Source organism: Bos indicus x Bos taurus, chromosome 11 (genome assembly GCF_003369695.1).
Source record: "Bos indicus x Bos taurus breed Angus x Brahman F1 hybrid chromosome 11, Bos_hybrid_MaternalHap_v2.0, whole genome shotgun sequence".
In the NCBI taxonomy this organism is placed as follows: Eukaryota; Metazoa; Chordata; class Mammalia; order Artiodactyla; family Bovidae; genus Bos; species Bos indicus x Bos taurus.
This window is the reverse complement of record NC_040086.1, coordinates 15,684,558-15,711,887: the sequence shown is the minus strand read 5'-3', so window position 1 is coordinate 15,711,887 and position 27,330 is coordinate 15,684,558. Positions and strand designations below refer to the sequence as shown.

Below are 27,330 nucleotides of genomic sequence, written 5' to 3'. Positions count from 1 at the left end.
CCTGTGGATTCCACTTTTTAAAGTAAACACATATTTATTAAACAGCTCTCTAGATACAGAAGCAAATTCTGGCTATTCCCTGAAAAATCTAAACCACTATCCAGGAGTAAATAGCAAGAAAAAGTAGCCCCCAAACATAAGACAATGTCATTAGATTATCATGGAATGCTGTCACAATTGTTCTGGAGCAGTGGTTCTCAATCAGGGGTAATTCTTCCCCCAGGGGACATTTAGTGATATCTGGACATCTTTTTGGTTGTAACAATCGGGAGGGGGAGGGTGCTACTGGCACTAGAGGTTAGAGGTTAGGGATGTTGCTAAACACCCTATAATGCACAGAGCAGCCCCTCACATCAGAGAATTATCCACCCCAAACTGTCAATAGTGCCGAGGCTGAAAGCCCCTGTTGTAGAAGTTACATACAGGGAAACCAAAGACACACAAGACAGAAGGCTAGCTCCATGATCCGTTTCCACTCTCACCTTCTGGCTCCACCGCTCCTGGCCCCTGTTCCCGGGAGAAGGTCAGGGCCTCCACTGGTTCTTCCTTGGCTGGGAGAGGTGGAGGATGAGTACTTTTAGCAACAGGTTGAGTGTTCTTTGGCTTGACAAATACAGGTCCTTTACCTACATGGTGATGGATTGGCCTGCGTCTATGAACGCCAGAAACCGTATAACCCATTCCACCAGGACAGATTTCCTTAAAAGCAGCTAGATTTGGGATGGGAAAATATTCCTTTTAAAAATCTAAAAGTGCAAACTTATACAGAGGAAAACAGCATGATGAATATTGCTTAATAAACCATCACTAATTTATAGTTACATTTAAAAACTTAAAGAACAGATGCAAAATGCTCGAATTTCTCTCAAACTTGCATATTTACAGGAAAAAACTCAATTCTTCTAGTAAACATTTCTCCATCTGTTAATTCCTTATCTTACACAATCAGAATCTTATATAGAGAGAGCATATATTTTATATATCAAATTATATATATCAGAAACAAATTAAGAGATAGTATACATATATTTTATATTTCATATTCTTTATCACACTATGTATTACACATAAAATATATGTAATACATGAGATTTTTAGGTACAGAACATACTATATAGATTATATATATATATCGGAGGAGGGTATAACATCAGTAGAAATCAGACTTTTCACTCTTGCTTTGGTCTAATTTCATTAACTATTAACCAGGAACTTAGTAACGTCTAAATTAAATGACTAGCAAGAAGGTTAAAAAAGAAAAAGCAGTCACTATTGAGGGAAATGAGGTACTGAAATCATCCTAATTTGATTCCCATTGAAGAAACCAAAGATGAAGAAACCAGGGTGGGGAGTATCAGCTGATATGCAGAGGTTGGTTAAGAAGGAATGAAAAGGGCAAGTGGTTTTGAAGAAATACTCTCAGGATGCTGAAAATGAAGCCAGTCAAAGACACATGCTAAAGAGATGACAGGTAGAAATGAAGGGAAACGGACACACCAAGTTAGAACGTAGTTATTTTCAAGGGGAGGAGTGACAAGTGAGCAAAAGCCAGACCACAACCAACTGGTTGAATTATTGTGAGGACAAGGAGATATTCTGTATCCTGTAACTGCTATTCCTGCCAGGAAAGTGGTTTTGTACACTTAAAAAATATCAGCCGGGCACATGTGATTTCCTAACCTTCATTGCATAATCACCAGGAATAAGTCAAGGGGGAAGACAAGGGAGGCAAGGCCATGTGTGGCCTGAGGAGGAAAAGTCCACCTAATCTCTTTGGTGTTGGTATTGGAGGCAAGTTACCAAACGCAGACAGCAAAGGGCTTACAGTCAACTCCTTCATTTCTACCTTTAAAACTGAAAGTAAAATAAGTCACTTCCACTGAACAAGAGATCTCCTATGAATGTTCTGGACCTAAAATTAGTTCTCAGTAAAAATAGAACTCTAAAATACTCCTTAAAGCATGCTAAAATACTGTTTTTCTAAGGATCACACATTAAATGGTAGAACCTCATTTTTACGTTCAACTATGAAATACAATTTTCATGTGAAAGAACAGAAGTTTCTAAAAAAGTTTTTCTATCAAATACTTTAGGTACATGAAATAACTAAACATTACTTTCATGAAAATCATCTTATAATCAAAAATTGGTTAAGTGTCCAAGTTTTATCTTTAATATTATTTTCAAACTTAGTGACTCTACTTTATGGGAAAATCTTCCTGTGTTACATTCACTTTCTTGATTTATGCTTCATGTAAGGGCTATAAAAGCTATCAAAATGGAACTTAAAGAGAAATGGGTCTGTGAATTATCAAGATCATTAATTTCACTGATTATTACTTTTTAATACTGAGCAGATCAGACTCCTCAGGAGGCTACTAGGGCCTTCTGGAGATGTCTCAAGTCATACAGTATGCCAAAACATCATCAACATTATACTATCTCTGCCTCACCAGTTCTTTATGATCCTAGGCAACAACCAAAGTGGCTTGTGATCATTACATTTATATTTAAAACTTGTCTGAAACAGTGCAAGTTATAGGTGTAAGACATTAAATGTCTCTCTGAGAGTGAACGCACTTCCATAGATGGGAACCACCTTATCAAATAAGAAACCAGGTAGACGTCTTATGCCCACCCCATGTCAGCGAAATAGGTACACCACTCTTTATATATATATTTATATATATATATATATATATAATATTATGCCCAGTATTTGCAGGTATGTTTCTTTCTCTTCCATTAAACTCTACTTGACCCTGCTTGAGAAGTTGGTGATGCCTTGGGATACGTACGGCACTTAGATAAATTTATGCTTTCAGAGCATTAGGCAATTATATACTCAGCTGAAGGATAAAGAATCATCACTTCTTATATTCAGTTCCCATCCAGAAGTTTATAGGAGGACCTGCCCTTGAGTTATGAATTTTCATAGCATAAATTCAATTGTGAATACAATTTTCTCCATTTCCACCTGGAGAAATCAAGCATGATGTTCTTAATAGAACCTGACAGGCACCCATTCAATACATGAGTTAAAAGAGTTAACCTACAGCAGGTCTAGTGACCATGCAGGCAGTGAACAGCCACTGATCAGAAAAGTGCAAGCCCCACACGGCCTTCCGGGGTCTCCACACTTTTAAACAGCAGAAACTAGGGACAGCAACCAGGAATAAAAAGCAATGGCTTTTCTTCACATCCAAAAGGAAGTCTAATGTTACACACAAATGGGAAAAGCTCTTTGCATGTAATTTTTTCCACTGATTCAACCTCGTACATTCATGGTCTGTTCAAAAGGATAAAAACACATTGTATTACTAATAACTGATTTAAAGTCAGAAACCACAAAGAACCCATGCTGTCCAAATCATCCTGTGTGGCCGGGAGTGAACGAGCACATGCCGGGGCGCGTCTTACCTGTGCCTGGAAGGGGGCATTTCTCACAGTGCGGGCCCCAGGCCTTGCCCACACTACAACAGCAGAGCTGCTTGGTGAGGTGGACAGACAGAGGGTGCATACACTGCCTTCCGGAACTGACCAGTCGGTAACACGGCCCTTTCTCTTCCGAGATCACAGGGGTGTCCGCTGAAGCAGAGAGATAAGGCCTGATGTCACCCAAGAAATGACAAAAACCAGTTTGACATTTCACATAAATACTAAAAGGAACCTTAAAGTTTGTATTAGAAGCCATACTTCAGGATAAATCTATCTAGATGTAGGGCATTACCCTACCTGATGTAGGGTCAGCTGACCTATTGAGTCTTAGGAGTCAGGATATCAAACATCCCTGTTGTTGCCTGGCCCCTTCTTCCATTTTAGCTAGTGTTAAAAATCAGTTATATGATCCTTTAATTAGAACTTAAAATTTAAAAATATCAGTTATGTGTGCATGAATGAAAATAAATCATTGCAACCAAAATAAACCTGCCTAAATAAACCTAATTGTCAAAATCATGATTTCATTTGCTGTTTTGTAATTAGCCATAATAGAGGTTATTTTGGGCTTCCCTGGTAGCTCAGCTGGTAAAGAATCTCCTGTAGTGCAGGAGACCTGGGTTCAATCCCTGGGTTGGGAATATACCCTGGAGAAGGGAATGGCTACCCATTCCAGTATTTTGGCCTGCGGAATTCCAAGAACTGTATAGCCCATGGGGTTGCAAAGAGTCAGACACGACTGAGCGACTTTTACACACACACACAGGTTATTTTAGGATAGCATCTATTGAATAGCCAAGTACCATGGAAAATCAGGATTTGAACATAATTGATACAAGTCAACTGTTACTCTTCTCACTTGGAGGACAGTGAGAGCCTGCAGGGCCTCATCCAGTCTCATCCTAGACCAGCGACCAGAAATCGGAGGCTGAGAGCAGCTTCTGACTGGCCCTGCCACACAAGGCCCCCTGTCCAGCCAGAAAGCACACCAGAAAAGGAACAAATAACATCCTCACACCTCAGAAAATATCTTTAAAAGCACATCAGCCCATACCCATCCAACATCTAAGTCCTAATTCGGATTCTTCTATAAATGTAGATGAGACTTCATTAAACTAACAGCTACTGGGCAAATGAGGTGAATATGAGAGAGAAAGACACATCTCTGTCTTCACAAAGATCACTTTCTAAAGTAAATGTGCATGGAGAATGTTTTTACAGGGCCAATTCCAGGCCAAGTCAACACTGCTGTATGCACCAAGCTTGACGGTCACCTCTCAGCTCTTTCTTCTACATCAAGACGAGTTCTTCTCTATAGCACCATTGTCCAAATGAGGTTTTTCCAATTTGCCTTTCCCTTACCCAATTGCTCTAGCACTTGGAGCTTCCAAATCAACTTCCCTTTCCCCTCAAAGCTGTATATTCATTCTCACAAAAGGACTGACATCTCTGCTACAAGAAACAACCTCACTCCATGAAGGTACTACAGGACAGTGAAGAGAGCAAGGGTTTTTAGAGCCAGATAGACCTGGGTTTGCATAGTAGGCCTACCACTTACCAGCAGCATAACCCAGGAAAGTGACTTTGACTGACTGCAATGGTTTGTGAGTGCAAAATTGACTGGGCCATGGTAACCCAGATATCTGGTCAAAGACAGGTCTCAATGTTGATGTGAAAGTATTCTGCATATGAGATTAACATTTAAGTCAATAGATTTTGAGTCAAGCAGATGACTCTAGAATGTGGGTTGTCCTTATCCAAGCAGTTGAAGTCCTTAGGAGAAAAGACTGATCTCCTCAGAGTTAGAAGACATTTTGCCAGCAGATGACCTTCAAACTCTGGCTGCAACATTAACCCTTCCCTGGGACTTCCCTTCCCTGCCAGCCTAAACTGAAGATTTGGGGCTTGCCAACTTACTCCTTGGATGGAAAGTTATGACCAACCTAGACAGCATATTAAAAAGCAGAGACATTACTTTGCCAACAAAGGTCCATCTAGTCAAGGCTATGGTTTTTCCAGTAGTCATGTATGGATGTGAGAGTTGGACTATAAAGAAAGCTGAGTGCTGAAGAATTGATGCTTTTGAACTGTAGTGTTGGAGAAGACTCTTGAGAGTCCCTTGGACTGCAAGGAGATCCAACCAGTCTATCCTAAAGGACATCAGTCCTGGGTGTTCATTGGAAGGACTGATGTTGAAGCTGAAACTCCAATACTTTGGCCACCTAATGTGAAGAGCTGACTCATTTGAAAAGACCCTGATGCTGGGAAAGATTGAGGGCAGGAGGAGAAGGGGACGACAGAGGATGAGATGGTTGGATGGCATCACCAACTCAACGGACATGAGTTTGAGTAAACTCTGTGAGTTGGTGATGGACAGGGAGGCCTGGTGTGCTGCAGTCCATGGTGTCGCAAAGAGTTGGACACGACTCAGCGACTGAACTGACTGAACTTCCACAATCATGTGAGCCAATTCCTTCAAAATCCCTTCCCATCCACCCACCCTGCTGGCTCCATACCTCTGGAGAGAATGTTAATACAGCAGCTAAGCTTCAACAACTCCCTGACATAAGTGACAAGTTCAATGTATAGACTAGATTTATCATATGCTAAACATTTGGTTCAGGGTAGACACAAAACACATGTCAGCCTCCCTTATTAATAAAACCGGTTATCTCCATCCTCTCAAGAGCATTTGAACACATCTTGATCACTATTAGTTGCAGAATTTCAACAAGCGAAAAATATTCGGAAAAAAAGATATAAGTGAATTGGAAGATTGGAGCAGTGAACTGAGGGGAGCAGAGGAGACCTTCCTAAGGCTTCAAAACTTAGCTCCTCTAGTAAAGCCAAGTTTGCCCAAAACTACTCAAAATGCGGTAAAAGGGATAAGTTTGAGTTTTTTCTCTCCCTTTTACTACTCACTTTCTGGAGTCTGTGCCAGTCAGCTGTGAAAAATCAAAGGTCACAGAAGTAAAACAAAATGTAAGAGAATAGTTATTACCCCCAAAAGGATAGTAAATTTCTGAAATGACTGACCATCACTTATACAGCACATATATGTGTATGTGTGTGTCTGTCTGTTTCTATAAGTAGGTTGTATAATCTTAAGAACATATACATAGTTCTAATATAGTCAGCTCACCAAGGATTTTGCTCCAAAATTTCTCCTCCAAAGTGTTTGGAATTCACAACACATATTTCCATAGAAACAGTGTTGGGTCAACACACAAGAGCCTATTTTACACACGTGCTGTGTGCTTAGTCACCCAGTCACGTCTGACTTTTTGCAACCACATGGACTACATAGCCTGCCAGGCTCCTCTGTCCATGGGATTCTCCAGGCAAGAATACCGGAGTGGGTAGCCCTTCCCTTTTCCAGGGGATCTTCCCGACCCAGGGACTGAACCCCAGGTCTCCTGCATTGCAGCTGGACTTTTTTTTTTTTTTTTTACCATCTGAGCCAACAGAAAAGCCCATTTCACACGTGGCAGGGCTTAATGCTAACACTAATAGCATTAAGTTCTAGATCCCAAGAACAAGGGCCATTTAAAGCAGGGCAGAGTTTCCCCAAACCCTGGACACTGGCAAATGGGGACACTGGCCCCTTGCACTGACTTATCCAGGTTCAGCCCCTTGTGTCCACTCACCTGCTATCCAGGGTGGGACACTATCTCAGGTACCACCCCGTTACGCTCGCCCTGGTCTCCTAGCCAAGGCCTCTACTCTGAAGTAGCACATTGGGCCTGCTGCCCAAACTCCCAATCAGCAATTCAGTTTTCAAGGGATTAGTATGTATACTAGTGTGTGAGTGAATGGTAAGAGACTGCTGGTTCATTCAAGCGAATCTCTAGTTGAGACTCCCAGGCACGGCATTCACAAGTAAGTAAACTTTTAGGCATTTTACCATATGGAGAATAGCTAATTCCTAAGTATCTTCCCCTGAAAGGTCTCTTTTATAGGCTTTTGTTCTTCCCTCATTTCCTAATATCAAGATTTTTCCCTAAGTGCTGGGGTACTGGTGTTCTTTTTCCATGACAGCTTCCAAAGCACTTCAAGTTAGGGGGCAGTCTTTAAGGGAATAAGAATCATCAGCTTACAAAGTCATCAAAACTCAACTGTTGTACTTATTTTTATTTTTAATTTTATTTTATTTTTAAACTTTACATAATTGTATTAGTTTTGCCAAATATCAAAATGAATCCACCACAGGTATACATGTGTTCCCCATCCTGAACCCTCCTCCCTCCTCCCTCCCTATACCATCCCTCTGGGTCATCCCAGTGCACTAGCCCCAAGTGTCCAGTATCGTGCATCGAACCTGGACTGGCATCTCGTTTCATACATGATATTTTACATGTTTCAATGCTAAGATTTTTTTTTTAACTAATCATTTTGGGGTGTTCAAAATGTACTTCATTTTTTATTAAAAATTCTATTTACACTTAAAACTCAACAGTTGGTGTGTCGGAACATCAGACCATGTTGCTACCAAACATTTTGCTTCATCCCAAGTACACATAAGCTACTAACTAATAAAAAATCTGCTCCTTTGAAGATGGAAGAAAACCCAGGAGGAAGCCAGTGAAAAGCTTTGGGTTACATACCTAAATTTTACTGATGTTCCTATGATTCAAATTTTCAAAAGTATTAATGTATGTCTCCCTCAGATTTCTAATAGGATGTGATATTTAAAGCAGCCTCTATTGTAATACCTAAGTCATCTGTTATTCTTTTATCATTTTAAATGACTTAGTGGCAATTTCACTTATTTCATTAAACATTTCTATAAACTCAGGAACAATATGCTACCTAGAATGATGCAACATTGGTGTTTCTATTGTTTGAGTACTATCTTTAATCATAGATGGGAAGCCTGGTTGTAAAGGATAATTCAGTGATGTTAGTATACTACATTTATTATTTAAAATATGATAAACAGGATTAAACATTCTACTGCATTGTAAGGATTTACACTATACTAAAAAAAAAAGAAAATGAGTATTGCCCAAAGATTGCTAAAGGATTGGTGGAAATGGGAATGGGATAGAATACTGAGGAGGAATTACAAAGCATGCTGATGGGTTCATATTTGTCAGTCAGTCAGTCAGTTCGGAGAAGGCAATAGCACCCCATTCCAGTACTCTTGCCTGGAAAATCCCATGGACGGAAGAGCTTGGTGGGCTGCAGTCCATGGGGTCGCTAAGAGTCGGACACAACTGAGCAACTTCACTTTCACTTTTCACTTTCATGCATTGGAGAAGGAAATGGCAACCCACTCCAGTGTTCTTGCCTGGAGGATCCCAGGGACGGGGGAGCCTGTTGCTCAGCCGTCTATGGGGTCGCACAGAGTCGGACACGACTGAAGCGACTTAGCAGCAGCAGCAGTCAGTTCAGTCGCTCAGTCGTGTCCCACTCTTTGGGACCCCATGGACTGCAACACGCCAGGCCTCTCTGTCCATCACCATCTCCTGGAGTAAACTCAAACTCACATCTATTGAGTCAGTGACACCATTCAACCATCTCATCTTCTGTCATCCCCTTCTCATCTCATCTTCAATCTTTCCCAGCATCAGGGTTTTCAAATAAGTCAGTTCTTCGCATCAGGTGGCCAAAGTACTGGAGTTTCAGCTTCAGCATCAGTCCTTCCAATGAATATTCTGGACTGATTTCCTTTAGGATGGACTGGCTGGATCTCTTTGCAAAACAAGGGACTCTCAAGAGTCTTCTCCAACGCCACAATTCAAAAGCATCAATTCTTCAGCGCTCATCTTTCTTTATAGTCCAACTCTCACATCCATACATGACCACTGGAAAAACCATAGCCTTGACTAGACAGATCTTTGTTGGCAAAGTAATGTCTCTGCTGTTTAATATGCTGTCTAGGTTGGTCGTAAATTTTCTTCCAAGGAGTAAACATCTTTTTATTTCATGGCTGTAGTCGCCATCTGCAGTGATTGGAGCCAAAAAAAATAAAGTCTGTCACTGTTTCTCCCTCTATTTGCCATGAAGTGATGGGACCAGATGCCATGATCTTAGTTTTCTGAATGTTGAGCTTTAAGTCAACTTTTTCACTCTCCTCTTTCACTTTCATCAAGAGGCTTTTTAGTTCCTCTTCACTTTCTGCCATAAAGGTGGTGTCATCTGCATCTCTGAGGTTATTGATATTTCTCCTGGCAATCTTGATTCCAGCTTGTGCTTCTTCTAGCCCAGCATTTCTCATGATGTACTCTGCATATAAGTTATATAAGCAGGGTGACAATATACAGCCTTGACGTACTCCTCTTCCTATTTGGAACCAGTCTGTTGTTCCACGTCCAGTTCTAACTATTGCTTCCTGACCTGCATATAGGTTTCTCAAGAGGCAGGTCAGGTGGTCTGGTATTCCCATCTCTTTCAGAATTTGCCACAGTTTATTGTGATCCACACAGACAAAGGCTTTGGCATAGTCAATAAAGCAGAAATAGATGTTTTTCTGGAACTCTCTTGCTTTTTTTGGTTAGTATTCTGTGATTGTGGTTTTCAGTTGTCTGCCCTCTGATGGAAAAGGATAAGAGGCTTATGAAAGCTTCCTGATGGGATAGACTGACTGAGGGGGATACTGGGTCTTGTTCTGATGGGCGGGGCCATGGTCAGTAAATCCTTAATTCAATTTCTGTTGATGGGTGGAGCTGTGTTCCCTCCCTGCTGTTTACTTAGGGCCAAACTATGGCTGAGGTAATGAAGATAATGGTGACCTCCCTCAAAAGATCCCATGCATGTACTCTTACAGTCCATGCCCCCAACCCTGCACCAGGCCACCACTGACCCATGCCTTCACCAGAGACTCCCAGACACCCACAGGCAAGTCTCCTGTGGGGTCACTGTTCCTTTCTCCTGGGTCCTGGTGCACAAGGTTCTGTTGCGCCCTCCAAGAGTCTATTTCCCAGTCCTATGTAAGTTCTGGCAGCTCTATGGTAGGGTTAATGGCAACCTCCTCCAAGAGGACTTATGCCTACCCACACGCAGAGCCCGTCCCTGCAGCAGACTGCTGCCAACCCATACTTCCGCAGGAAACACTCAAACACAGTTCATATATATAGGAAATCTTAAGTATGGGTTTTGCAGATTCTATTTGTTTGCAGGGCATGTTGCTAAGACTAGGGTACACAGATTCAGGTACTCTGTATAGAGGGAAAAGCATTTCAGAAGCATAAATCCTATCGGAAATGCCACGGTCAGTCATTCAAGGAAACAAATCTTTTGCTCTTGGCAACAAACATGGGAAAAATCTTCCAAAGTAATAACCGTACAGCTCTAAACCCAAGTGTAGTATTGAATCATCACCATATATTCAATGCTGATGGTGATTCCATTACAAACCACAGTAAGAAGATATGACACTATGGTTCTCACAGCTAAGCTCCCCAATTATACATTAAACACCTTATGAGTTAATTATAGGGTTGTACAACCAACTCTGTAACACTCTCAAAGGCATGCTGCTCTTATCAATTCAAACATTATTAAACAGACATAAATTACTCTGGGACTTTGAAGAAGCTGAAAACTACAACAGACTTGAGAAGATAGCTAGTCTCTCCTAGTAGTTTATTTCTACTCCTCCCCGACCCCAAACACCTCCAATATCCTTACTCACTTCTTGGAGGAAATTCCACATTAGTGTTTCATGTCTTTAAAGCTTAGAGTCCCAGGGGAATGAGCACTGGGATGCAGGTGTGGGAATCAGGTAACACTGTTAGGAGGAGTCCAACAGATGACTTTACTAAGGAAGTAAGAGCCACTGGGTAAGAGCCTTTTCAGGAAATGGGCTATTAAAAATCAATTCTGGGAGAATCAAATTTTTAAAAATGACCCTGAGGCCACTGCAGAGTCAGACTAGCTATTATACAGTGAGACTAAATAGTGGCTCCACTTAAATATATGACTCACTCCTATCAATTTAGACTAGTGTCCTCTTCCTGATTAAAGGCTCAGCTAGTGGTGTGAGACAGAGTTTCAAATTTGGGCTCTACCACTTACTTAAAGGCTGTGTTACTTTTGGAAAGATCCTTACCCTCTCTGTGCCTCAATCTCTTCATTTCCCAAATAGGAAGAACAACAATACAAGCCTCACAGAGATCCTGCAACTATAATATTTGGTAATCCATACAAAGTACTCATCACAGTGCCTGGCACTTAGTAAGTACACAGTAAAGATTACTACACTAGTGTCACAGTTTGAGTTGTTACTGCTTTTATCTGGGAGCAAACACTTGGCACAGATCTGTTTGTGTAACCTCAAGGCCGTGATGCTATGTGGTCACTAAATGAGGAAAACTAGGGGTCTAAGCTGAGACAGCCGCAGCAGAGGCTGGAGGAAAGGAAAAAGCATAAAACAGATTATGAAGATTTAATGATTTTCTTGAAGACCAAAGGAGATGAGAGAGTCAGGGGTGACAAAGAGGCTCCCAGCCTCACTTCTGGGGAAGAATAATCTTACCATGGACAAAACCACCAGGTCAGGAAGGAAAGCCCATCTTGCTCTCTCTGCTAGGGAGATCTTGGTGGTCATTTACCCAATCAGTTTCACAAAAACGCGCTAGAACTATGAGATCCCATTCATTAGCTCCTACCCACATACTCCTCCTTTGATAAAATTTAAATGAGATACTGCTCAATGTTATGTGGCAGCCTATGAATGGGAGAGGAGTTTGGATGAGAATGGATCCATGTATACATGTATGGCTGAGTCCCTTCGCTGTTCACCTGAAACTATCACAACATTGTTAATTAGCTATACTCCAATATAAAATAAAAAGTTTCAAAAATTGAAGACAGATACAATTAAAGATTCAATCTCTTTGGCACACCAGCCACCTATGACTAGTATCTATCACCTCAGACAATGTAGATACAGAACATTTCCATCATTACAAAAAGTTCTACTGGACAGCACTGATTCAGCCCAAAAGCCAGAAATCTTTCTCTGTGAAAGGTAAGATAAACATTTTAGGCTCTGTGGTCTATATGGTCTCTATTGCAACTTCTCAGCTCTGCCAACAGCTATTTCACAGCCGTGGATAGTATGTAAATGAATAGACAAGAATGTGTTCCAATAATAAAACTATTTACAATTACAGACAATGGGGCATATTTGGCCCATGGCTATTATTTGCCAATTCCTGATCTAGAACCCTAAATTTAAGGCACAAAATCCAATTCTATCATCTCAAATGTCAAGGATGAGCTATATGATCTTGAAAAGTTACTCAAACTCTCCTGGCTTCAGTTTCCAATTGTGTGAAATAACTCATATCTCTTGAAGGAAGCTGAAGAAACTAAAAAGAAACAGTGTTCATGAATAAAACTGGCTTTTCAAAGGGATATGTTCGACATCTCGCGATTTCTGGAGTCAGAGTAGGAGTCCATCTTCTCTCTAACCCCCTCTACTGGCCAAGGGTATAATGGACCAGCAAACAGGCAGGCTCAGAATTCAGATGCTAAAGCATCTGCCCGTAATGCAGGAGACCTGGGTTCGATCTCTGGGTCAGGAAGATCCCCTGGAGAAAGAAATGGCAACCCACTCCAGTATTCTTGCCTGGAGAATTCTATGGACAGAGGAGCCTGGCAGGATACAGTCCATGGGGTCGCAAACAGTCAGACATGACTGGGTGACTTTCATTTCACTTTGAACCTGTGGACACACCCTTCCCAGCATTCATCCTAAGAGGTCTCAAGTTTCTGAAGAAAATTAATTGCAGTTTAAAAAGTCAGGAAGCTTCCCTACTCGCTCTTCACAGGTTATTACACTTTTCTTGGATGTGCTCTGAGAGATCTTGGGTTTCAGCCTTCCCCACAGATAGGCAGAAGCAGGTCTAGAGAATGCTATTGCAGCAGAGCCCTGATCCACAGATGCAGAGGTCGCAGGCGGCCAAGACCAGACCCCTCCTACCTTCCTCTTTCAGCTTGGCTAAGTCGAGCATAGGGAGTGGGCAAGGAGAGAAAGTGAAGTGGTTGCAACCTTTGGCTGAAGTCAAGGAATTCTGAGGGTGTTCACCTCAGCGTATTCGAGAACAGGGAGAGCTTCCCACTGCTCTTCAGCCACTGCCAAGTCCATTTCTTTGAGTTCACAGAGTCAGCCACACCTTTTATGGCCGGGATATGCCCTAAATTCATGCTGCCTGAGCAAACGCAGCCAGTCACCTCCATCTGCTTCCACCATCTATCTAAGGCTGTTTTTCTGTCTTGCAAGAGCATTCATTTCAAACGGTAAATAGCTTTGCTCAGTGCCCTGTGCGTCGGTGTGCGTGTGTGGCCCCCTGCCTCCTCCTGCTATTTCCTCCATGACTATCAAAGGTACCACCATCCTGCCAGTATTTTTTGCCCCTGTATTGTAAGTATCTCACTCCAGTATTCTTGCCTGGAGAATTCCGTGGACAGAGGAGCCTGGTGGGCTACAGTCCATGGGCTCACAAAGAGTTGGACACGGCTGAGCGACTAATACACGTACACGCTGTTAAGTATCACCTTCTCCCCTCCTTATTTCTCAAGACATTCTTTCTCTTCGGACTTCCCCCATCGACTTGTTCAAAGTATAGTTCACCCACAAATCGGACTAGATTGAACCAAGTCACAAATTCTAAAGGACTCTACATATTTCTGTGATATTGCATGTGGTAAATTCAGAGGAAAGAGAAATAAATCTGCCCACTCAACGCTGGTAAGAACCCAAGTTTTAACTTCAAATCTAAACTGGAACACTTAACTAGCAACAAACATCTCCTAATACTTATCATTTCAGCTGTTGTAGCTGAACCATAAAATTGAATTATTTATTTTTCAAATACGAACGGATGGCTGTTTAATATGTTCAGTATTATCTGGGAAATGACAAGGAAAATAAATGCTAAGGAAATGTGTAAGTGTTTCAAAATCTCATTGGCAGGTTCCTGCAATCTCATTAAAACCTGGATGTCTGCCCTTAGCTCTAGACATCAGATCTAGTCAAATAAAACACTTTGTGACCAGTCCTCCAAGTTTACCTAATCTACAACGCTCAACATGGCCATTTTAACCAGACTACAAATCAATTTAACAGAAAAAAAAATATTCACAATACCCAAACTCTAAAAATCTTTTATGCTTAAATTATAAAAATATATTTATAATACTTACTTATGTAATTCCAATCAGCCAGAAATTATCCCTAAATTATCTGGATATTTTCAACAATGTTTTTTGGCATGAAATTTCCAAATCCTTGCATCAGTTTGCAAATGAACCTTGTATGCAAATGTAATTTTACAGTCTGATTTCTCCACCCATCAAAAAAGCCCTATAATTAGTAGGTGTCTGTCTGCTGCATGATCAGAACTGTCTGTGAAAGGACATGGAGGAAAGAATTTACGTGCAAAATTTCCTAATCTGCATTTGACAGGTTTTAAAGGAAAATAACAGTAATTAGTAACAATGTTCCAAAACCCTCAATAAACTCATCTAAAAGTAATGAATGAAGTTGTCATTTTATTTTACTATATCTGTCTTTACTTCACCATGTCTATCCATCAGCTTAGGGCACAGAGTTAAGAGATGCACAGTTAAAACCAAATGATAGTACCTTCATGAAAAAAACATGTCTTGAAGATACAGCACATTTAAAACTGGGGATCAGAAAGATACCAAATAACAAATACCGGAGCCACATTTAAAAAAAAAATAGGTAAATAAAAATAGAAACCCAGCAAGACAAAAATTAATGAAGAATTGCTCATAATATTATCTTGACAACTTTCTGCCATGCATTAGTTTAAAATGTTTCACATTTAATTGTATATGACTTTGAAAAATCTGTTGTGTTTACCTACTTTGTAATAATGGGCACAAATACCCTAAAAATTCGGCTTCCCTGGTGGCTCAGATGGTAAAGAACTGCCTGCAATGCAAGAGACCAGGATTTGATACCTGGGTGGGGATGATCCCCTGGAGAAGGAAATGGCAACGCACTCCAGTATTCTTGCCTAGCACTTCCATGGATAGAGGAGCCTGGCCGGCTACAGTCCATGGCGTCACAAAGAGTCGGAGACGACTGAGTGACTTTCACTTTCACTTTTCACCTTAATAAATAAGGTAGTCTTAAAAAAAAACTCTGTGTTTGAGCACTTTACATGTAAAATGCATGCATCTCTAATCGTCAGGTGATCTGTAATGATTACACTGGATTGGGTTTTGTGGTAAGAGTGTCTTTTTGGAGAAACTACATTTTCTATACCAGTATTAGAACGTACAGAAAGTTTGATGGAGGATCTTTATCCTTACCAAGAAGAAAAATCGTAGAGACAGATTCATAAAGCAAAATAGTTTAGGGACACATTTTGGTGGTTTTTAAGGACACCAGAATAGAATATTTGAAATTAGAACTGAATAAAACGTTTGAAACACAGGGCCTTGGTAACTATTTCCCAGACTCTTCCAACCAAGAAAGTACAGTGAAACCTCATTAAATCAGACACAAGTGACTCAGAATTTGGACTAATTAAAGACAGAAGCTGGAACAAAGTTTAACTCCACCTAAATAATGCTTAAAATACTCATGAAGGAAAATCTGTTTTCATCTCTTAGGTATGCTAATTTTAATCAACTGCTTTCTTTGCATTAAAGTATCTTTCCTCTGTATGCCTGCTCTTTTTCTTGAGTTTTAGCTTTCATTTTCTTCTGAACACAATAAAAATGAAAAGGCTTCATAACATAGATTTACTCCAGTATATCAGGCTACCTCATCCCCTTTATTATTTTAATGACATCTTCCTGCATATTTACAATATTCGGTTGACCACCAAGCTGTTACCTTCTTTTGGATTCTCCTCCCACACCCTCTCAAAGCAAAACAAAACGAAACAAAAAACCTGATCCAAAATAGGAATAAAAAGTGATCATTACTTACGAACACAACTTGAAAAGGTAGGATCTGGCCCAAATCCCACTTTGCAGGTACATCTGTAGCTGCCCATGGTATTCAAACACTCACCATTAGGGCACACACCCTGTAGTTGGCATTCATTAATATCTGCAGGAAAACAACTCTTTTAGAAGGAGATATCAAGCACTGTTGAACAGATTCTGGCTGTAAAATGCATACCCTCTCCCCTCTTTTTTTTTTTTTCCCACTATAATATCTCTCAGTCACAGTAAGTGTGAGATGCTAGCAACTTTTAATGCATTAGCAGTTTAATCAAATCAAACATTTACTGAGCATCTACAATTTAGCAAATATTTACTATAAGCCTATTAGGTACCTGGTTCTATTCTAGATACTAGACCCTTACCACTGAATAACAGTGACAAAGATCCCAGCCTTCACAAATCTTCTATTTTAGTGTCTGTGTTGTTAAGTATTATAGAGCATACAGGTAAGGCAAAGACCCTTGCCCTGGAGACTTTTACAGTCTAGCTGTATATATAACTATGTAAAAATTAAAGAACTGAAAATCAGTCAAGTTATCACCACCAGAAGAAAGGTCATAACCCTGAACAAGTTATACCATGAGACTGCCTATCTAGACAAGTAAGAGCTATGGGGGGAAGGTGCAGGTAAGGGAGACGGCAGCATGGCAAAGGAGGTAAGACTTCATCAGGTAGTGAATCTGGGGAGGAGCCAAATGGATGGGCAGGAAAGGGTAAATGATCTGCATGGGTGGACACGAACATGAGCACAGAGACTGGAGAAAGAAAGGCGATCAGGAAATCATGAGTCAAATCATCGGCTGGAAAAGTTTTAGGAAGGTGAATAGCTGGAAAAAGAGCTGGTTAAAGCCAGGCTAGGTTTGGATTCAATTTTACTGAAAACAGAAATATACTAAAGGTTTGTGAGCAGGAGGAAGATGTAATCAATGGCAGGCTGTAGGGAATGCATCTGGCCAGCACATGGCTTGGTGAGATGAGATTTAAAGTTTGATCGCTGAAGGAATAATGCAAGTATGAGACTAGTGACAAGCCAGGTTGGTGACAGTGAGAATAATCAGGAAGAGAAGGAATGAAGTATTTTTTGTATTTTTGGAAGGAACAACTGACAATGCATGGCGTTCGGTATTTGACTAGCCAACACAGCGTTGGACAGGAAGAAGGTCAAAGATGCCTGCAAGGCTTCTAATCTGAGCAAAGAGGAAAAGACATGGTTGGTTTTGTGCAAAGTTCTGTGAAGGAAAGAGGGAGATGAAGAGATATGTTTGATACTACAAGGTCACACTGGGATACTCAAGTATAATTATCCAGCTGCAGCAGCAGATTCAGGAATAAAGTGAAAGGAATTACAGCCAGAAAGAGAGTCTCAAGATCGTCTACATAAGGTGACTGCTATGGTCTCAATGTTCTGTGCCCCACCCCGCCGAATCTGTTGAAATCCTAACCCTCCCCAAAGGTCACAGTGTTAGGGCTTCCCTGGTGGCTCAGCAGTGAAGAATCCGCCTGTCAATGCAGGAGACACGGGTTTGATCCCTGGTCCAGGAAGATCCCACATGCCGCAGAGCAACTAAGCCCATGCACCACAACTACTGAGCCTATGCTCTAGAGCCCAGGAGCTGGAAGCCCATTCACCTGCTCTAGAGCCCAGGAGCTGCACCAAGAGAAGTCACTGCAATGAGAAGCCTGCACACAACTAGAGATTAGCCCCCACTTGCCACAACTAGGGCAAAGCTGGCATAGCAACAAAGACCCAACACAGCCAAAAATAAATAAAATTATTTTTTAAAGATAAATATATTTTTAAAAAAGGACACAGTATTAGTAGGTGAGGCCTTTGTGGTGTGTTTAAGTCATGAGGGAGAAACCCTCGTGAGTGAGATCATTGTCTTATTAAAGGGGCTTCAGGGAGACCCCCAGTCCCTCCCACTATTTTGAGGATACAACACAGACATCTATAATCGAAAGAGGACCCTCACCAGAAGGCGACCATGCTGGTGTCTTGATCTTGGACTTCCCTGCCTCCAGAACTGTGAGCAATAAATACCTGCTGTTTTTAAGCTACCCAGTTGGTGGTATTTTATTCTAGCGGCCCAAATGGACTAAGACAGTGACCCAAGGGGACGTCAAAATGATTTAGAAGAGGACAGACAAAAATGTGGCAGCTTTTTTAAAAAAAGATTATGGAGTCATTTGCAAAGATAATTAAAAATAAATAGAATGTGACGAGTTAAAAATTTTTTTAAAAATTAGAAGTCATCTATTTTATTCAGTGTGACTTATGAAGCTCTTTTTTTTTAACATTATAGTTTCTAATTATTAAGAAGTATGGATTTTATTAATCCATACTTCCTGGAGCAGCAACTGGCAACCCACTCCAGTATTCTTTTTTTTTTTGACTTTCAACTTAATTTAATTTTATTTTTTAACTTTACAATATTGTATTGTTTTTGCCATATATCAAACTGAATCCGCCACAGATATACATGTGTTCCCCATCCTGAACCCCCCTCCCACCTCCCTCCCCATACCATCCCTCTGGGTCGTCCCAGTGCACCAGCCCCAAGCATCCAGTATCGTGCATCAAACCTGGACTGGCGACTCGTTTCATATATGATATTATACATGTTTCAATGCCATTCTCCCAACTCATCCCACCCTCTCCCTCTCCCACAGAGTCCAAAAGACTGTTCTATACATCAGTGCTAACAAACTTGACTCTTAGTGTCTCCATTTCAAATAATACTTACTTCTTGCAATAATTAATTCTAATAAAACTACTAAGGATCTTAAAATGCTAATTTTCTACATTAAAACTGAACACCATGGTAGTAAACAATTACTAGTAGAATCATCACATAAAAGGTAGATACAACCTGAAATAAATCATTATTTGCTTATATTTCATATTCAAAGTAGCCAAAAACATGTATATGGATGTATTTTACCCAACATATGCAATTTTTAACTTCAGTGACAATATGACATTTTCAACGACATTCAAATGACAACCCATATTTGTTGTATAAATTCTAGAGCATTCCAGGTTTGCACCCAGCTGGAAGCTGGTACAGCTAGATGACACCTGGCCCAGCATATGGTCTAGCATCCATCTTATACTTGATCAGAGTCTGTGTTTTACTATAAAGCACATTTATGCACAACACGTAATTGAGAACATCCCCCTGTAACTCATTCTCCTTAAGAGAAGCACCATAAAGAAGCAGGAAGAGTGTCAAGTTGAGGTGGGCCTGGTACACGCAAAGCCTTTACGTACGTCCCCACTTAAACCTCAAATGTGGGTAACCAGTCAATTGGGTCAAAAAACCTGGACAAAAATCTCCGTTTCCCCTCATGTTCCCACTATGGTGTGATCATCAGCCTTCCTCTTTCTCAGAGTGGACTTGACTCCTAATCATCGGTTGCGCCATTACACCATCCATGTTTACCTCTTAGGACCCAGAAGCTCCCCTCACCTGGAAGTTTCTATGATAGTCCTGTCAGGGCCTCCCTGCTGGCTAACCTCCCTGCAGGTTAAAGTCGTGTCTCCCGCCCTCTCCGCCCCAAGACATAGATACCTGATACACAACCACTGCCCTGTACCCTCTTCCAACGTCCCCTTTTTGACTCTTAACATTGTCCACCGCCTCGACCATGATGCCATAGGAATGGAGGACACAAGTTAGGACATAATCAAAAACACTATGGCTGCAGACAGGAAGAAATAGAATGAAGAAGAGGAATCATGTAAAACTTTTCCTTTTCTTACCATCTCTATTCTAATCAGCTTGTGCCGCCAGCACTAGCAACACCACTTCCCCTAATTTTGGCTCCAGAAACTCAGAAACATGGACACATGCTAATAGCTTCCAGATAAACTCCCGTTTCCCTAAGCTGCGTCAATTTATTTTTATCACATTCTCTAAAATACCATAAACGAAATTAAATTTCCAAGATTTTTTCTTTCTAAAGTTATAAAAAGCTAAGTATATCAATCCTAAGTATACAGCTACATGAGTTCTTTGCATGTATATATACAACTGGGTATGTGTATGTGTGTGTGTGCAAATACTGTGTAACCACCATCAACATCATTACTTAGCACATTTCACTCCCCAGAAGGCTCCTTCATGGCCCTTCCAGGTAACTACTATTCTGCCCCAATAGGTAACTACTATTCTGATTTCCATCATTATTTATTAGTCTTGCCTGTTCTTAAACTTCATACAGAGTAAATATCACTAACATTTTTTTGTCTGACTTTTAATTATTATGCTTATGAGATTCATCAATGTTGCTGCATGCGGTTCATTTTTAATTGCTGTTATATTTTATTATCTGAGCACAAAGTTAATTTACCATTCTACTGTTGACAGACATTTGGAGGGTTATTTCCAACCATACACCAGTGAACATATATATATATATATACACACACATACATATATAAAGATATATATATCTTTTGATAGGCCCAGGTACTCATTTCTCTTGGGAACATATCTAGGAGTAAAATTTCTGAGTTACTAAACAAGGCTCATGCTTACTTTAGTAAATACTGTCAAACAGTTGCCCAAAGCGATTATGTCAAGTTCCATTTCCAGTACTAACTGCTCCACATCCTCAAGTTATTGTCGGTTTTCTCATTTTAGTCATCAAGAGAGTATGTAGTGTTATCTCATAGTGGCTTCGACCTGCATTTCCTTTTCATATATTAATTAGCCACTTAGATGGAAAAGCAATCTCTTCTAACATGTAAATACCTACAGGAATGTTGTAGGTCAGTTAAGATAGCTTCGCTCTTAGTGCTCAGGGAGAATCAGTTGATTCTCAGAGGAGGATATGCTTGTTCCAAGGGCTGGGGGGCACTCACTGGGTGGACACTAAGCTAAACAAACTGTGGTTAGTCCCCCTGGACAGACAACTGTTCTGCCAAAATTGTCAATAATGCCCTCACTGAAAAACATACAAAGAGGGGATGAAAAATGAGCTTATAAGCACAGAAAGGACCATTTTGAAGTGAGGTTGTCTAAGGAATGATGGGGTGGAGCCAAGTGGTGGTTCCATGACAGGATTTGGAGGGTTTCATTCGCTCAACTCAGCATCTACACTGTCTACATCTGGATGGTCTCCTACTATCTCTGAGGAGGTTCTCCAGCTGAGCAAGAAGCAAAACAGACTAGGTTCCCCAGATTGCTGAGTATGGGGCTGTGTGCTTTGTGATCTGCAAGACCAGAGTCCTAGCATCACCATGTCTGACCAGGGCTCTAAGGTAAATTCATCAGATTTAATTGTGATCTGCAGACCCATCCCAGGAGCCTGGGCATCCTGCCTACCTCTTTTAAGCAAGACAGTTCCTTTACATCTGCTTCAAAAACGGAACTTTTGAGTTGGTATTTGTCAAGAAAATTTGAACATCACTGACATTATTTCTGTGAAAAATCACATTCTGGTTTCAACAACTCACAAATAAAAGTTTAAAAAGTATTCCATTCATATACTGTTCATTCCTAATATGCCAAATTTTTCACATCTAAAAATTGGATAGAAATTCTCTTATCTTTGCCACTTTATTCTTCTATCCCCTGCTTTGTTCTTGAGAGGATTGTGGGTAGCTAGATAGGGTATACCCTTTGTGTTTAAAAGAAAAAAAAGGACAAAAAACTTATGCCCCATTGTTTTTAATTTAGAACTCCAGGATTAATATGAAACATGAGCAATTATCTAAATGACTTTCTGAGGTACTCAAGCTCTTTAGTTCAGTCACTCAGTAGTGTCCAACTCTTTGCAACCCCATGGACTACAGAAGGCCAGGCCTCCCTGTTTTAAATAAGCTAAAGGAAAGTAAAGATTCACAAATGCATTAAGAACAAAACTGAAAGTGAACTATCTGGATGTGAGTGGTTTAAGAATTATGCTAAGAGAAGGCATTACCAGGTCAAAGTTTAACAATTATATGGAATGTAACTGACCCATTATGAATTATAATTCTATTTAGACTACAATTCCTTGGGCTATTTTCTTATTTAAAATTAAATAAAAACTTCTAACTTGATTATAACATCTATAAATTATTTACATTTGACAAATATAACTGCTTCAGAAGTGTCATATTCTCTAGGAACAGCCAATTTCCTTTAATGTGTTCTGATTAAATTGAAAGTACTGTAGTGCTTAGTCTAAAAAAACAAAACAATGGTAAACAAATGAATTTGGTCATTGTTTCCCTCTGTGGACCACCAAATTTCTCTGGACAACTGTGGAATTCTATTCTTTGAAAGAATGGTGTAACCACTTGCAAAAAAACCACAGTTTACTGAGTTCAAGAATGAAGGTCAAAATGAATGGCTGAAGGAACTGGCACTCAGAGCCATCACCCACTCCTATATGTCCGTCTGAGCTGCGGTGGTGGGCAGTCTAGACGCTTACAGATGCAAAAAGGAAGGGAGAAACTCTTCCAGCCCACTGTGCACCTTTAGAGAAGGCAAAACCAAGGGAAGGAGTACAGCTCGTATGATTTACATACTTCTCCATTCACTTAGAACATTTATAGCATTCTCTGCCCAGTACAGCCTCCCATGAACCTCTGGCCACTTATCAAGTTCACTAATACAAAACTGCTCTTCTTATAAATCTAAAAGGGTTGAACATTGGCAGCATTGCATATTGGGAGGTATGCATAACAAGAGACTGTTTAAACAATCAAATGTAACCCAGCCTCAGCATTTCAGCACCCAAGAACGATATAATAACCCAGTACAATGAAGCAAGGATCGTCACCATCATCTTTTGTATCTGTAGAGCGCACCTTCTCTCAATGGAACTTTGGAACCACTTTGGACCAACAGCAACATAACAGTTATTTTCAGCTTAGAGAGAGAACTCGGTCCAAGCTCTTATTTTTTTAGAAAAGGGGTTAAGGGAGAATGGGGAAATCTAACAGGAGAAATCTCTCAGTATGACCTAGTCTGGTAACTAGGATCTTAAACTATGTCACCCAGAGTAAGTCATTTATTTTCTCTTGAGCTCACTTTCCTCTCTCACAACACAGATAATCCCCACAGTTGCTTCCAGTTTAAATATCCTGACTTCACAACAATCTGCCAGTTGCCAAAGTTAAAAATGCCAAGGAATAAATAAAGTAGGACATTTACTGCAGAAGATATATCATGACTAGTATAAGTACCCTGTGGGAAATAAACACATTTTTATGTATCCATGCTCCTACAGGAAAGTATGTATCTTTAACCGAGTACTAATTTACTGCCTTTTTAGTGACGCACGTTTATCCAGGAAATGAGGCATGTCCAGTAACCAACAGGAATTAGGCACAAGGTGAGAACAGAACATGCAGATCTTTGCACTTTGCACTTTGTGAAAATGTGAAGCACTGTGGAGATTCTGCGGTGTCTACTCAATTTTTGCTGATGGGCAGAAATTCCACCACAATTCAGCAATCTGACTTCCAGTTGAAAGCAGAAAGAAAAAAAAAAAAGACAACAAACTACCTCTTGAGGTAAGTACTTTTCTTAGCCAGACAGATCATATGGCTATTCAAGAGGGATCACTTACTTTAGAGAAAGGAGGAGTTCACTCTCTTAAGAGCACATATGTAATTTTTAATCCTTCCTTGCCCCTCTTCTTTCCCAGAAGCAGCTTCACACCAGGTACACATACCCCTGAAGGCAAGTGACAGGGGACACATATGCTTAAATACTTTCATTTAAGGAATCAATTTCTAGATCTTAAGCCTTCACACGTTTCCTTCTCTGCACTCAGTCACTCAGGCACGTCTCTTTGCCACCCCCATGGATTGTATGTACCCTGCCAGGCTCCTCTGTCTACAGAATTTTCCAGGCAAGAATACTGGAGTAGGTTGCCATTTCCATGTCTAGAAGTGCTCTAAAACCACATAAGCCAATCTCCTTTCCTTTCTCTCCTTTACTCAGTGTCTACTTTCCCTCCAAGGCACACTTCTTACTCATCTGGAATCTCTCTAGATACACTGTCCTACAATGTGAAATGATCAGACATCAAACGAACAATTCACAAATCTCTTTCCTGAAGCAGAGTCCCAGGACAAGGGATAAGCCTGATCTCTTTCATAAGAAGGTCTGGTTTTGCCAATTATGTTAGATGACAGACATTATTTATAAATTAAGTAAGCCAACTCCGCTGCTCCAAAGTTTTGATGAAAGCGTTTAAAGTCCATATCTAATATCAATGTCAAAAATGAATCTACCTATGCCCATTTAATTTTTGATTTACAAAATGTAGATGTCAGGTTAAAAATGTGTGAACATCTACATTTTTCAAAGTAGGAGACAAGGCAACAAAAAAATATTTGAAGATCAACATTCTAGAGCAATTTTACCCAAGGTATTTTATATAAAACACAAGCTCTGTGAGACTTCTGCCCAAAGAAGGGTTTTGTGGTCGAATATGATTGAGAAACGTGACATATTCTGTATAATTAGCACATTAAAGACCTTGAGACGTTCTCTGGCAAGGACTCTTGGCTTTCTCTGTTTAACCTGGTGTTCTCCACTCATTTGGCTGTGGGCTCTTTTTTCACACACCATCTATTAACATCTAGCTGAACTGGTGGTTTGTGGAGCAAATTGTGTGAAATGCTGCTCTCTTGGGTCAGCCCCACAAACTTATATGGGTCTCCTTGTGGCTGTATTTGTTTCAACCTGGGCCCTGATGCAGTTGTTTATAAAACAATCATCAGGCTTCCCTAGTGGCTCAGTAGTAAAGAACCCACCTGCCAGTGCGGGAGACACAGGTTCAATTCCTGATCCAGGAAGATCCAACATGCAGTGGAGCAACTAAATCCATGTATCACAGCTACTGAACCTGTCCTCTAGGGTTCATGAACCAAAACTACTGAAACCCGCACACCCTAGAGCCTGTACCCCACAACAAGAGAATCTACCGCAACGAGAAGTCCATGCACTGCAACCACGGAGTAGCTCCTGCTTCCCACAAAAGAGAAAAGCCCACACAGCAACGAAGACCCAGCACAGCCAAAAATTAATTAATTAAATTAAAAAAACAGAAATCCTCTATCATGGGATGGATTCAATCACTGGACTCATCCAAAGGAAGCAAACTACTGTGGAACAATTCCCTGCCTCCCAATCCTTCTGTCTGCAGAGTAACATGATAAAAAGAACTGTTAGAGCCCAGAAAACAGTTTGCATTTATTTCTCAATACATGTGTGCTACACATGGAAGATGCACATCTCTGCTGGTCTTGGATTTCTGACTATAATCTATAGACACTACATTAATTTCTCCTTGAAACATTCATAGTACCATATCTATCATGGGCTTTCCTCATCACTCGTGATTCAACAGGCATCTTCCCATTGAGTTTACAGCTCCAGAGATTAAGGTCAAAGAGAGCTATTGGAAAATACAATGTGCTAATGACTCACTTCACCACTGTCTTTCCTGAAGAAAAGTGAATAAAATAAACAGACATTTCCTTTTTGAGTCCTATCCCAGCGATAGAGGCATAGGAAGAGGACACACTAGAAAATGATTCTACAATGGGTGGGAATGGGTCCCAAATTGAGTTTAAATGCTAAAATGATACTCAGGTCTGGATCAAAACTGTTTAAATTCTTACCCAAAATACTGTACCTATTTAGACCACAAAGAGCAGCAGGAGTTCCAAGAGAATCTCTAGGACAGTAAAATAACACCTTCAAATCAGTAAAACATATCAATTGCTTTGATCATCACTACTGCAAAACATGATTCAGCATCACATTAAGCACCCCCACAATTTCTGGCATTAAATCACTAAATACAGCACAGCTCTGAGATGAATCTGATAGGTAAGTTAAAAGAATTTTAAACATTTTAAGTACTTTGAGTAATTTAATTATCAAGTCTGGTTGACTCCAGCCTTAGTTCATACCTATTATTTTCTACTATAATTTCCCAAATATATAGCAACAACAATGGATCCTAAGTTTCATTTTTTCACCCACACTACTCTCCTATCAGATCAGATCAGATCAGATCAGTTGCTCAGTCGTGTCCGACTCTTTGCGACCCCATGAATTGCAGCACGCCTGGCCTCCCTGTCCATCACCAACTCCCAGAGTTCACGCAGACTCACGTCCATCAAGTCAGTGATGCCATCCAGCCATCTCATCCTCTGTCGTCCCCTTCTCCTCTTGCGCCCAATCCCTCCCAGCATCAGAGCCTTTTCCAATGAGTCAACTCTTCGCATGAGGTGGCCAAAGTACTGGAGTTTCAGCTTTAGCATCATTCCTTCCAAAGAAATCCCAGGGCTGATCTCCTTCAGAATGGACTGGTTGGATCTCCTTGCAGTCCAAGGGACCCTCAAGAGTCTTCTCCAATACCATAGTTCAAAAGCATCAATTCTTTGGCGCTCAGCCTTCTTCACAGTCCAACTCTCACATCCATACACGACCACAGGAAAAACCATAGCCTTGACTAGACGGACCTTTGTTGGCAAAGTAATGTCTCTGCTTTTGAATATGCTATCTAGGTTGATCATAACTTTCCTTCCAAGAAGAAAGCGTCTTTTAATTTCATGGCTGCAGTCACCATCTGCAGTGATTTTGGAGCCCAAAAAAATAAAGTCTGACACTGTTTCCCCATCTATTTCCCATGAAGTGATGGGACCGGATGCCATGATCTTCGTTTTCTGAATGTTGAGCTTTAAGCCAACTTTTTCACTCTCCACTTTGACTTTCATCAAGAGGCTTTTGAGTTCCTCTTCACTTTCTGCCATAAGGGTGGTGTCATCTGCATGTCTGAGGTGATTGATATTTCTCCCGGCAATCTTGATTCCAGCTTGTGTTTCTTCCAGTCCAGCATTTCTCATGACGTACTCTGCATATAAGTTAAATAAACAGGGTGACAACATACAGCCTTGACGTACTCCTTTTCCTATTTGGAACCAGTCTGTTGTTC

General features: G+C 40.6%; 1 protein-coding gene across 8 annotated transcripts in view; it reads right to left on the bottom strand.

Moving 5' to 3' along the window:
* The window catches only part of LTBP1 (latent transforming growth factor beta binding protein 1), a 456,565-nt gene that overhangs the window by 152,439 nt on the left and 276,796 nt on the right, over positions 1-27,330 (bottom strand). For 5 of the 8 annotated variants that reach the window (XM_027554980.1, XM_027554982.1, XM_027554981.1 and 2 more), the window contains 3 exons: positions 16,358-16,480; positions 3,421-3,588; positions 483-710 (listed from right to left, as the gene is read on the bottom strand). In XM_027554980.1, the coding sequence (XP_027410781.1) occupies positions 483-710; positions 3,421-3,588; positions 16,358-16,480 (519 nt within the window). The remainder of the gene's footprint in view (positions 1-482; positions 711-3,420; positions 3,589-16,357; positions 16,481-27,330) is intronic. The other 3 variants (XM_027554983.1, XM_027554987.1, XM_027554986.1) reach the window with 1 other exon arrangement.